Source organism: Pelodiscus sinensis, chromosome 13 (genome assembly GCF_049634645.1).
Source record: "Pelodiscus sinensis isolate JC-2024 chromosome 13, ASM4963464v1, whole genome shotgun sequence".
In the NCBI taxonomy this organism is placed as follows: domain Eukaryota; kingdom Metazoa; phylum Chordata; order Testudines; family Trionychidae; genus Pelodiscus; species Pelodiscus sinensis.
In genome coordinates, this window is record NC_134723.1 from 33,740,750 (window position 1) to 33,751,924 (window position 11,175).

Sequence of the window (11,175 nt, forward strand, 5' to 3'; positions counted from 1 at the left end):
CCTTTCCCCCCCACGGTCGTGGGGCCCTGCATGGCCCAGCGTGCGCGTGAGAAGCGCTGGCTGGGCCGGGCTGGGCAGTGCATGCGCTGTGCGCCCTCGGGGCAGGCCCTGGGCTGCGCGCCAGCGGCCGTGGCCGGCCCGCGCATGCACCATGCACCTTGGAGGCGAGCCTGCCCTCCCTGGGGGGGCGGACCCGTGCCCCATGGGTGGGCCCGCGCATGCGCCGTGCTCCCGGGTGCGGCACCACGCGCCTGGGCCCAGGGTGCCAAAAGGGCTCGGGCCGGCCCTGCCTGCCACCTCCCAGGTGCCCATTAAGGAAGGCGGGGGGGCTGCAAGCTCCCCCTTCCCAATTTGTATGGGAACATTGCTGTCTGTTCCCCTTCACGATAGAGCGAGGGGAAAGTGCACAGTTTGCTGCCTCTCTCACTGTGGCTGGCGAGCACAGAGGACAGACGATCCTGGGTGTGCTCTAGCCGGGAGACATGCACCTTTCCTCATGCTGTGCCTGCTAGAGCATGGAGAGGCGCTTCTCACCTAGCCCCAAATTGCTGTAATAAGAGGATAGGCTAGGATAGTCCGCCCTTGCTGGGGCAACCTGCAAACTGAACCCTTCATCTCCAGGCCCATCCCACAGCAATGATTCAAATGAAGCACGTACATTTTCATTTTATTTTCCAAAACAAACATTAATTAGTTAAGGGCCTGAGCAACTCCAGGTAAATCTTCTAATAAGATATAATGCCGGAGCCAATCTACAACTGATCTCTCTCTGTTTAGCAGAGAAAATATAACTGCACTTCACCACAAGATGGCAGACTCTCTCTTCTTATTTTTCCTCTTCATTTCCCCACTAGTTATCATAACTCCCTCAAGAGTAAGTTCCTGCGTGGCTACAAATTGCAGAGAAAAGAAGAGGTCATGTTTGCTACAAATGAAAAAGCAACCACATTTTACAAAGCAAAGTATACATTTTATTTCTGCAAATATATGAAGACACTGAGGCAATCTAATCCTTTTATAATCATGTTTACTTGTGCCAGGTGTGAAAAACTATATCCATGAATCTCATGCGGCTGTATACTTGACTAGTGCCAGGAATAGTTGTAGTAAAGTTTGTTATGCTGTGTTTTAAATAGCCAGTGCTATTACCTCATGTTACAATTCCTAAAATAAAAGTAGGGTGGATCTTGTTCTCTTATCTGTCCATTACCTGTTGACTGTTGAACAGATAGCTTTTTCCTTTATAAAGTATCCTTTATAAAGTATTGCTCTCTGTAAGCACAGGTCTGGCATCTCATGTCTATTACTCTCCTCTGTGATGTGCATAGCATTGACCTCTGTCACTGATACTATTATTGATACTACAATAACCAGTGAGGGGGGCTCTATCAAATTCACACTCCATTTCAGTCAATGTCACAGTCATAGGGTTTTTAAAATCATAATTTCATTATTTCAGATTTTTAAATCTGAAATGTTACTGTGTTGCAACTGTAGGGGTCCTGAACCTAAAAGGTGTTGTCAGGGAGTCACAAGGTTATTAGGGGAGGGGGGTGTTGCAGTACTGCTATCCTTACTTCTGTGCTGCTGCTGACAGTGGTGTTGCCTGAGAACCAGGAAGCTGGAGAGCAACAGCTGCTGGCTGTGAATCCAGCTCTGAAGACAGAGCCACTGCCAGCAGCAGCATAGATGTAAGAATGCCATGGTATGGTATTGTCACCCTAACTTATGTACTGCTTCCTAAAGAGCTGGACCCACAGTCAACCACTGCCACTCTCTAGCCACCCAGCCCTGAAGGAAGCAGTGCAGAAGTAAGGGTGGTATGGCTATCCTGACTTCTGTGCTACTGCTGGTGGGGTGCTCCCTTCAGAGCTGGGTGCCAAGATGACAGTAACTGCTCTCTGAACACCCATCTCTGAGGCAGTACTGAAGTAAAGGTGACAATACCACAACCATGCCCCTTTTGGGGCCAGGACCCCCAATTTGAGAAACACTGGTCTCCCCTGTGCAATCTATATAGTACATGGTAAAAACACGCAAAAGACCAGATTAGGAGAGACCAGCAGTCACAATTGGTGACATGTTTTTCATGACTGTGAACTTGGTAGGGCCCTACCAATGAAAGACAGATTCTAATATTTTTATGTCCAAAAAGAAACAAAACAGAAAAATGTTAAATCTTTGTTTTATCCTTCCATTTCAATGTTGTCTTGTTATTTTTCGTAATTCCTCGAAGTAGGAGTCTCTTCTCTATTTTACATTTTCCTTCATGTTACACAGAGCTGCAGAAAAACCCCTACTCTAATGACTTCATTTTACAAAAAGGCCCCAACTCTGCCTTCTGCCACAGAAAAACCTGACAGCATCTCAGGATACCTAAACAGTGGCATGTTTTGTCTAGTGCCTATGTGCACATCTGCTACCTAGTAGATAGCACCAGAACTACTCAGAGGGATATAATTAGCCCTATTTTGTTATCAGCCAAATGAGATTCTCTCTTACCTTCAGTGGTAGAGGTTTGTGCCCTGAGGAATCATTACTGCAAGACACTTAAGCACATGCTCAACTTTAACCTGAGGCACCTTTGTGTAGGTAATATATGTGTGGTATTTTACGTGTTATGGAAACAGTTCTCATATATGTGAGGCAAATGTTGTATATGGGTGTTATATAATTGATGTGTTGTGTATACTGGCAGTCCCCGGGATACGTACAAGATAGGGACTGTAGGTTTGTTCTTAAATTGAATCTTTATGTAAGTCGGAACTGGCGTCCAGATTCAGCCGCTGCTGAAACTGACCAGCAGCTGACTACAGGAAGCCCGAGGCAGAGTTGTTCTGCCCTGGGCTTCCTGGAATCAGCCTCTGATCAGTTTCAACAGGCTGAATCTGGATGCCAGTTCCGACTTACATACAGATTGAACTTAAGAACCCCAGGTATCCCAAGTCAGCTGCTGCTGAAACTGATCAGCGGCTGATTCCAGGAAGCCCGGGGCAGAGCAACTCTGCCTCGGGCTTCCTGTAGTCAGCGCTGGTCAGTTTCAGCAGCGGCTGACTTGGGGACGCCTGGGGCAGAGCAGCTGGGGTGCTGCTGGGTTGCTCCAGTAGCGCCGCTCCTCGGCGCTACTGGACCAACCCAGCAGCACCCCAGCTGCTCTGCCCCAGGCGTCTTGATTCAGCCGCTGCTGAAACTGACCAGCAGCGGCTGACTTGGGGACGCCTGGGGCAGAGCAGCTGGGGTGCTGCCGGGTTGGTCCAGTAGCGCCCAGAGCGGCGCTGCGGGACCAACCGGCAGCGCCCCAGCTGCTCTACCACAGGCGTCCAGAGAAAAGCCTGGTCTGCTGGGGGGTGGGGCGTACTAGCTGCGCCCCCCCCCCCCAGCAGACCAGGGAGACGCCGGCGGTGGACCGAGACGCACCGCGGTCCCGCCGCCCGGGTCCTCCGCGGCTTTGCTCCGCGTCTCCCTGGTCTCCTGGTCTGCTGGAGACCAGCTGACCAGGGAGACGGGTAGCAAAGCCTCTGACGACGCTGTCAGCGGGACAGCCGCGGCGCGTCTGGGCTGTCTGCTGCCCGCGTGCTCCGCGGCTTTGCTCCCCGTCTTCCTGGTCTGCGGACAGCCCAGACGCGCCGCGGCTGTCCCGCTGCCGGCGTCCTCAGAGGCTTTGCTCCCCGTCTCCCTGGTCTGCTGGTCTCCAGCAGACCAGGGAGATGGGGAGCAAACCCCGTTCGTAACTGCGGATCTGACATAAGTCGGATCCGCGTAACTCGGGGACTGCCTGTACTGTAGGGCAGTGGTTCTCAAACTTTTTGACCCGTGGCTGGCCTGGCTCAATGCAAACCTTTCTGTGGACTACCAGTTGCTAATGGAAACTCACTATTAATTACATAATTACGCCCCAGCCATTTTGATAGTGCTGCAGCAGGGAGAAACTATTTAATTTAACCAGCAAGAAAGGAAATATTAAATTATTAAACAGAGTAAGCACTTGAACTTTCTCATGTTAGTTTATCAAACTTCATTTTAAAAAGGTTTTGATGTTTTCTTTATTTATGAAAGGGCGGGAAACCGTTTTTGGATTGGGGCCACTGACCCACAGAAAAAACAGTTGGGGACCACACAAGTGAGAAGCAAAAAAAAAAAAACCCCTCTAAAAAACCGCAGCCCCCAACTGAGACATCTCACTCCTCTGGTGCTCCAGCCCAACAGGGCCAGGAGTATTGAGGTTCAGGGCTTCTTATGGGCCAGATTTTCTCTTCTGGGATTTGGGGTAAGTGGATTTTGTGGACACCCCCTAGGTTCTGGGGTAGGAACAAAAATGAGGGGTTCAGTGTGTGGGACAGGGCTGCCAGTGAGAGGGATAGAGATGGGGGATGCAGGAGGTGAGGTGTAGGAGGGGGAGCGAGAGCATGAGGTCTGGGAGGGAGGGAGGTAGGCTGGGAGTAGGGCCTCTGGTCAGGAGGGAGGGTGTAGGAGCAGGCTGGGGAAAAGGTGTCTGGCTAGGGAGGAGGGTGCAGGAGCAAGGGAGGATGCAGAAGAAGGGCAGGGGATAAGGTGTTTTGATTAGAGTGGAGGGTGCAGAAGCGGGCTGGGGATAGGGTGTCCAGCTAGTGTGGAGGGTGCAGGAGCAAGGGAGGGTGCAGGAGCAGGCCATGGGGAAGGCTGTCTGACTAGGAGGGGGTGTGCAGGAGCAGGATGAGGGTAGGGTGTCTAGTCAGGGGGAAGGGTGCAGGAGTGGGATGGAGTTGTGGGGTCATGGCAGGGGGCAGTGCAGGAGCAAAATGAGAGGGTGGGATATGGGCACTTCTTCCTCATGAGCTGGACCCATGGAAGGACTTCCCCTCCCCAAGATGGAAGCCATTCTGGTGCTCCAACCTCACAGGGGGGAGGGATGGGGACGTGAGGCTAGAGTGCCAGCACGGGCAAACTGATGCAGGGAGAGGGAAGGGGGGGCTGAGCTTGAGCCACGGACCATGGAAGGTGGCCACAGATCACAGTTTGAGAACCACTGCTGTAACGTGATGAGTAGGTACACAGGGACTGTTGGTGCTGTGTTTGTGAAAGAAAGACAAGGAACAAAAATATGGGCGGCACTGTACTGTGTGTGAGAGAGATGGAGAGATGGCAAATGGAGGTGCAGGGATTAGGGTAGTTCTGTGTGGGATGGATGAGGAGGGTGTGATACTGGGTGACACGTCCATGATGGAAGACAAATGAGTAAATTTGGGACAATGCTGTGTGCAATACTGGGTGGGCACTCTGATGTAGTGAAACTGGTTGAGGCAGTGAGTTAGTGAGGTACTTCAGCAGTCAGTGGATTCACAGACTGAGTAGAGAGTAGGGATATAAGCATTCAACCATTTAAACAGTTAACTGATAACTATTGGTTTCCATTACAGTTAAACACTTTGCCATTTGCCAGCTCCCGATCCTACTCCTGAGGAGCCGGCTGCCACCCCACTCTGCAGACTCTGCAGTACGAAGCTTATGCTGCAGATCCCACAGTACAGCCAGCTCCCTGGGAGCAGGGCTGGCAGCCAGAACCGGTGCACTCTGAGAGCAGGTTTATAAGGGGGCTCCCAGTACACACCCACTTCGGCTGCTGGCCCCACTCCCAGGGAGCTGGCTGCGCTATGGGCTCTGCAGTACAAGCTTGATACTGCAGAGACCACCATGTGTGTAACCGTGTAACTGCTAGGATTCTTAACGGTTACATTTTTAAAACCTTTTTTACGTCCCTAGTAAGGCTGGTGGGTGGATGTGCAGAAAGGCATTGTGCTATGTGTGGGATGGATGGCAAGCAGATGTATATGCCAGGAGGGGGGTTGGTCTATGTGCGGGTTGGGTGGGCATGAAGGAGGGTTGTGCTGTTGAGGAAGATGGAAGGAGGGGATAACAATGGGAAGGGGGTAAGGATGGGGAGGGGGAGGGCCTGTGCTGAGGAAGGGGATGTGGGGAGGAGGGAAGGACATGGGGGAGAGGAGGAGGGGCTGTGCTGGGGGAGGGGCTGTGGGGGGGAGGGAAGGACGTGGGGGAGGAGAGGAGGAGCTGTGCTGGGGGAAGGACGTGGAGGAGGGGGAAGAGGGGCTGTGCTGGGGGAGGGCCTGTGGGGAGGAGGGAAGGATGTGGGGGAGGGGAGGAGGGGCTGTGGGGGGCAGGGAAGGACGTGGGGGAGGGGAGGAGGGGCTGTGGGGGGCGGGGAAGGACGTGGGGGAGGGGAGGAGGGACTGTGGGGGGCGGGGAAGGACGTGGGGGAGGGGAGGAGGGGCTGTGGGGGGCGGGGAAGGATGTGGGGGAGGGGAGGAGGGGCTGTGGGGGGCAGGGAAGGACGTGGGGGAGGAGAGGAGGGGCTGTGGGGGGCGGGGAAGGACGTGGGGGAGGGGAGGAGGGGCTGTGCTGGGGGAGGGGCTGTGGGGAGGAGGGAGGGATGAAGGAAGAGCAGAGAAGGGGAGGGGCTGTGCAGGAGGGAGGGGGGGGGGGAGGGAGAGAGGCTGTGTCCCCGCCCCCTGATCTAGCCGCTCGGTCTCCACTCTCAGCCCCGCCCCTGGCGAACCAGCGAGCGGCCGGCGGCTAGAAGGGCTGCGCGCGGCGCTTGCGCCCGGCTGGCCGGAAGAGGAAGCAGTTCCGCTTTCGTCTGCGTGCGGGGGGCTCGCGCCTTCTCCTGCCTGGGCCAGTCCGCCGGGGGCACCGGTGAGTGATGGGGACGGGGCCTTGCCAGCCCGCACGCGCCGAGAACGTGTCACTGTCGAGGCAGGGAAAAATACCCCCCCCCCGGCCAGCGGGCGCTGGTGGCCCCGCCGTTAGTGGGCACCGCCCCCCCCCAGCGGCTGCTCCCGTGCGCCCCGCTCTCCTGTCCCACAGCAAGGGCGATGCCCCCCCCCTTCCGTTCCTGTCGCCCCACCTCAGAGCGGGCTTGGGGTAAGCAGGTGTCACGGGGACAGTCCAGGTATTTTGGGCTTTGTCTTTATATCGGCTCCTATTTCCCTCCCGCCTCCCCTTCTGATTTCTTTTCACACTCGCCCTCTCCTAGCAGGGGCGGGCCAGAGTAAACAGCCTCGTCCTCCTAGGGACCTGCCCTTGCACCAGCTGCTCCGGCATTTCCTCCTTCCACGAGCCATGATTGTCACCTCTCTCTCAGCGCGAGCCGTTACTGTCACGAGAAAAGCAGGACATGGCCCCGTTCGGACAGGCCACGTAAAGCCCAAAGGATCCTTGGTTCCTGTGCCCTTTCCCAGGGCAGGATTGTTAATAACTGAAGAATCAAAATAATGCAGAACACTAAATAAGTGATTGTGCCTGCCGTTCATATCTGGGGAGGGGAATGAGGTGCACTTTTATGCTAGGTAGTGCTTTCCTGGCTGTGTGGGCCCACCTGACTTTGGGGATTTATGCTACCCTTGCCTAAGAGGAAGTTATCTTTCTATGCACTTTGCCATTCTGTAGGTTATATGCTTCCTCCTACTCTTGACACTTGCACCTTTTGTTCTCAGTTGTAAAGGCCAAAGGCTGTAATAGATTAATTGAAAAGTATCTGTTCACCTATTGTCATGTTACAAACGTGTGTGCTGGCCTTCTGTATAAAGTACTAAACTCTCAAATCCTCTGTCTCAGCCCTCTTAGGAAATAACCCAGGTTTGATTGTTTCCCAGGGATCACAGCTGAGACCATTCTACAGTTTAGCTCTTAAGGAAAGAGTGCCAAGTTGTTCCATCCAGCACACAGAGAAGCGATTGAACAGATTTCTGAGGATAAAGACCTTGAGGAAAATACTTTTACAAAGTTAATGTGCAGAAACATATTTATCCTGTCACTTGTTACCATAAGAATATGTAATAGGGATGTAAGCAAGTAGTTGACTACTTGATAAACTTATCAGATAGTTGTACGGTTGCCAGATACTTTCACAAAAAATCCTGAACATGGCAGGGGGGAAAATTGGTTGAGCAAAAAAAAAAAAAGGGGGGGGGGGCACTAAACTTGAGCCTCCCAAAAAAAAGTTGCTGCACCTTTAAGTCGCCATGCTCCCCCCACAAGACATGGCAGGGAAAGAATGCCCCCAGCAGCATTCAGTCCGAAAAAAACAAACCACCAGCCACTTTACATGTCCAGTATTTTCTGTCTTTTTTTAAACCAGACGGGCCACAAATAGCAGACTGCTCGGCTGAAAACTGGACACCTGGCAACAGAGGCAGCAGGGAAGAGGGGAGATAGGAAACACTGCTCTTGCAACAGCCCCTATCCGCAGGGGTCCCAGCAGGGAGCAGCCTCTGTTCAAGGCGGCTGCTGCCGGAGCAGCCCCTGCCCACAGCCAGCCAGGGCTGTCGTGAACAGGCACTGCTGAACCAGCTCAGTACCAGCTCCAGGAGCCCCCTGTGCTGTAGTAAGAGCTAGGGTAGCTCCTAGAGCAGGCATGTCCAAAGTCCGGCCCGCGGGCCAATTGCGGCCCATGTTCCGATTTAATACGGCCCCCGCTTCCTCCCCCTCTCCTGGCTCCCCGGCGCTCTTTTGAACTGGCGCGCCCAGCGCGCTGCTTCCGGCCGCGCCACCTCCGCGGTCCTAGAGCCTGCCCTGTAGGGCACGTCAGCAGCCCCGCTCTCCCGCTCGGCTGCGGGTTCGCCTTGCCCCCGGGCCGCCGTGAGGCCAGCATGCCCTGTGCTCTCTGCCCACCTCTGACCCTGCGGGCCCTCCGCCTTGGGGCTGAGAGTGCGGGGGACGGCCCTCACGCATGTTCACTTCTTCAAATCTGGCCCTCTTTGAAAAAAGTTTGGACACCTCTGTCCTAGAGCCAGTTTAAGCTGGGATTGAGCAATCCCAGCTCACGCTGGCTCTGCATTTTAAATGTAATACGAGCCTGGCAGCTCTTACTACTTTAAAATGCACAGCCAGCATGCTCCAGGAGCTACCCCCATTGCAGTTCTGCAAAGCAACCCTTATTGACTAATCGTGTAGTTGATGCAAATTGTATCAATTGCACGATTAGCCAAATAACCATTCTTTAACATCCTTAATATGCAGGAATAATTAAAGAGCATTTTAATTCTTGCTTTTCTGTTCATGACAATATATAGAGGCTTAATTATTTAAATTACAGAAGAAAGTTAGAGAAACTATTACTTCAGTTTAAAATTGAAGAACTTGTTTTATATTGTGAACAGAAAAAGTTTGTTCAGATAAAACAAATTTCCATAATCTTTCAAAAGGTGTCTTTTCTTTCTAGGAAAAAATGATTTCCGAAAGCAGTTCTTTTGTGAAAGGTATGATGATAGGAGGACTCTTCTGTGTGTTTGTTACACTCGTAGGCCATATTAAAATGGGCCATGGGACTAAAGCACATCATCATGAGCATCATCATATTCAAGCACCTAACAAAGAAGATGTCTTAAATCTGTCAGAAGGCGAGCGAATGGAGCTCAGCCATAGTATCCGTGTTTATTGTATCATCCTTGTAAAACCTAAAGATCTTGGACATTGGGCTGCAGTGAAAGAAACATGGAGCAAACACTGTGACAAGGCAGAATTCTACAGTTCTGAAAATGTGAAGGTGTTTGATTCTATTGTTCTCAACACAAATGACATGTGGGTGATGATGAGAAAAGCTTATAAATTAGCGTATGAACGCTATAAAGATGAGTACAACTGGTTCTTTCTAGCACATCCAACTACATTTGCTATTATAGAAAATCTCAAATACTTCTTGCTGAAAAAAGATGCATCGCAGCCTTTTTATACAGGGCATGCTGTAAAATCAGGAGAGCTTGAGTATGTAGATGGTGATGGAGGGATTGTCTTAAGTATAGAGTCCCTAAAAAGACTCTCTAAAATTTTTGAAGACCCTGACAAGTGTCCAGAACAGGGAGGCTTGATTTGGAAACTCTCTGAGGATAAACAACTAGCAGTCTGTCTGAAATATACCGGTGTATTAGCTGAAAATGCAGAAGACTCTGAAGGAAAAGATGTCTTTAACACCAAATCAGTTGGTACTCTTATTAAAGAAGCAATGACTAATCAACCTCAACAAGTAATAGAGGGTTGCTGTTCTGACATGGCCATCACTTTCAATGGACTGGCTCCTAATCACATGCATGTAATGATGTATGGTGTTTATAGGCTCAGACCCTATGGGCACAATTTCAAAGATGCACTGGTTTTCTTACCTCCTGAAGGTTCAGACAATGACTGATACCTGTTCAAAGGCGGCATATGTATTGTGTAGAACATGCAGTCAGCTGTTAATATACAATGTGACTTGCATGTATACAAGCTGGTGCAATTTTTGTATTTGATGGTATCTGTATTTTTTGCACATCAGGGTTTGGTCATTTTTAGTTTTAAAGGGGGAATTTTTTTTCTTAAAACATTTTTATGCAAAATGTTTCTGGCTCTTGGGGGTGTAGAATGAGAAATGGTAATGCTAAAATGTTTGAGAGATAAAGGATACAAGTTTATAGGGGATGTTTGTATGACTAAATATTTATAAGTGAACTCAAATGAATCTTAATCTATTGTAATTTAAATATATTTTTGCAAGATTTTTTGATTCTTCCATGCACTTAAATCTTTATATCTTTCTAAGATGTATAAATAAAACTGAAAATACAGATTTAGTATTAAAGTACAATTTTAAGCTGCTTTCTTTACACTAGTGCTTAAAGCAATTTCAGTTCTAGTCTATAATAGAAATGAGCAGATTGAGTTTTTTTCATTTTTCAGGAAAATGTTGCAGCATTAATATGAAGAAACCTAATCAATGTCATAATCAGCTGAAGGCTGCTGTGCCTGATTCGCTCAAAAAAAAGTTTAGTGACACATGTATTTCCCTCTGTTACTTTGTACACTTGCTAGTATTCTGCAGAGTTCACTACTTTCTGCCAAAAAACATCCATGAAGCTGCAATTTAAGAAGCAACATGCAGATGGGTGCAGTAGACAGAAAGCTCATGCCAGAGGGAATAACCAAGCATGTTTGATAATGCTATCTGAAGGAGTCTTCTAAACCTCAGTGGGGATGGGGAATCTCCTTGTAAAACACATTTGGTCTGGTAACTCAGGATATGTTCTTCTAAACAGAATTTTCTAGTAGCTAGCAATTTCAAAAAATTAAGATTACAGTAAAATAAACTGCTTTCTCCTGATCACTGAAGAGAATGAAATGCTGCATCTGAAACATTATTTTCCTTTT

The 11,175-nt window shown here is 50.3% G+C and overlaps 1 protein-coding gene across 3 annotated transcripts; it reads left to right on the top strand.

Annotated features, from left to right (window-relative positions):
* Positions 1–6,478: 6,478 nt before the first annotated feature.
* C1GALT1C1 (C1GALT1 specific chaperone 1) lies at positions 6,479–10,634 on the top strand. Of its 3 annotated transcripts, XM_075940985.1 has the most exons (3): positions 6,479–6,687; positions 7,647–7,782; positions 9,215–10,634. In XM_075940985.1, the coding sequence occupies exon 3, from the start codon at positions 9,221–9,223 to the stop codon at positions 10,175–10,177; it is 957 nt and encodes a 318-aa protein (XP_075797100.1). In that variant the 5' UTR covers positions 6,479–6,687; positions 7,647–7,782; positions 9,215–9,220; the 3' UTR covers positions 10,178–10,634. The 3 variants fall into 3 exon arrangements, with proteins under 3 accessions (XP_075797100.1, XP_075797099.1, XP_075797098.1); XM_075940984.1 differs by lacking the exon at positions 7,647–7,782 and having other exon boundaries at positions 9,198–10,634; XM_075940983.1 differs by lacking the exon at positions 7,647–7,782 and having other exon boundaries at positions 6,482–6,687.
* The last annotated feature ends 541 nt before the right edge of the window (positions 10,635–11,175 follow it).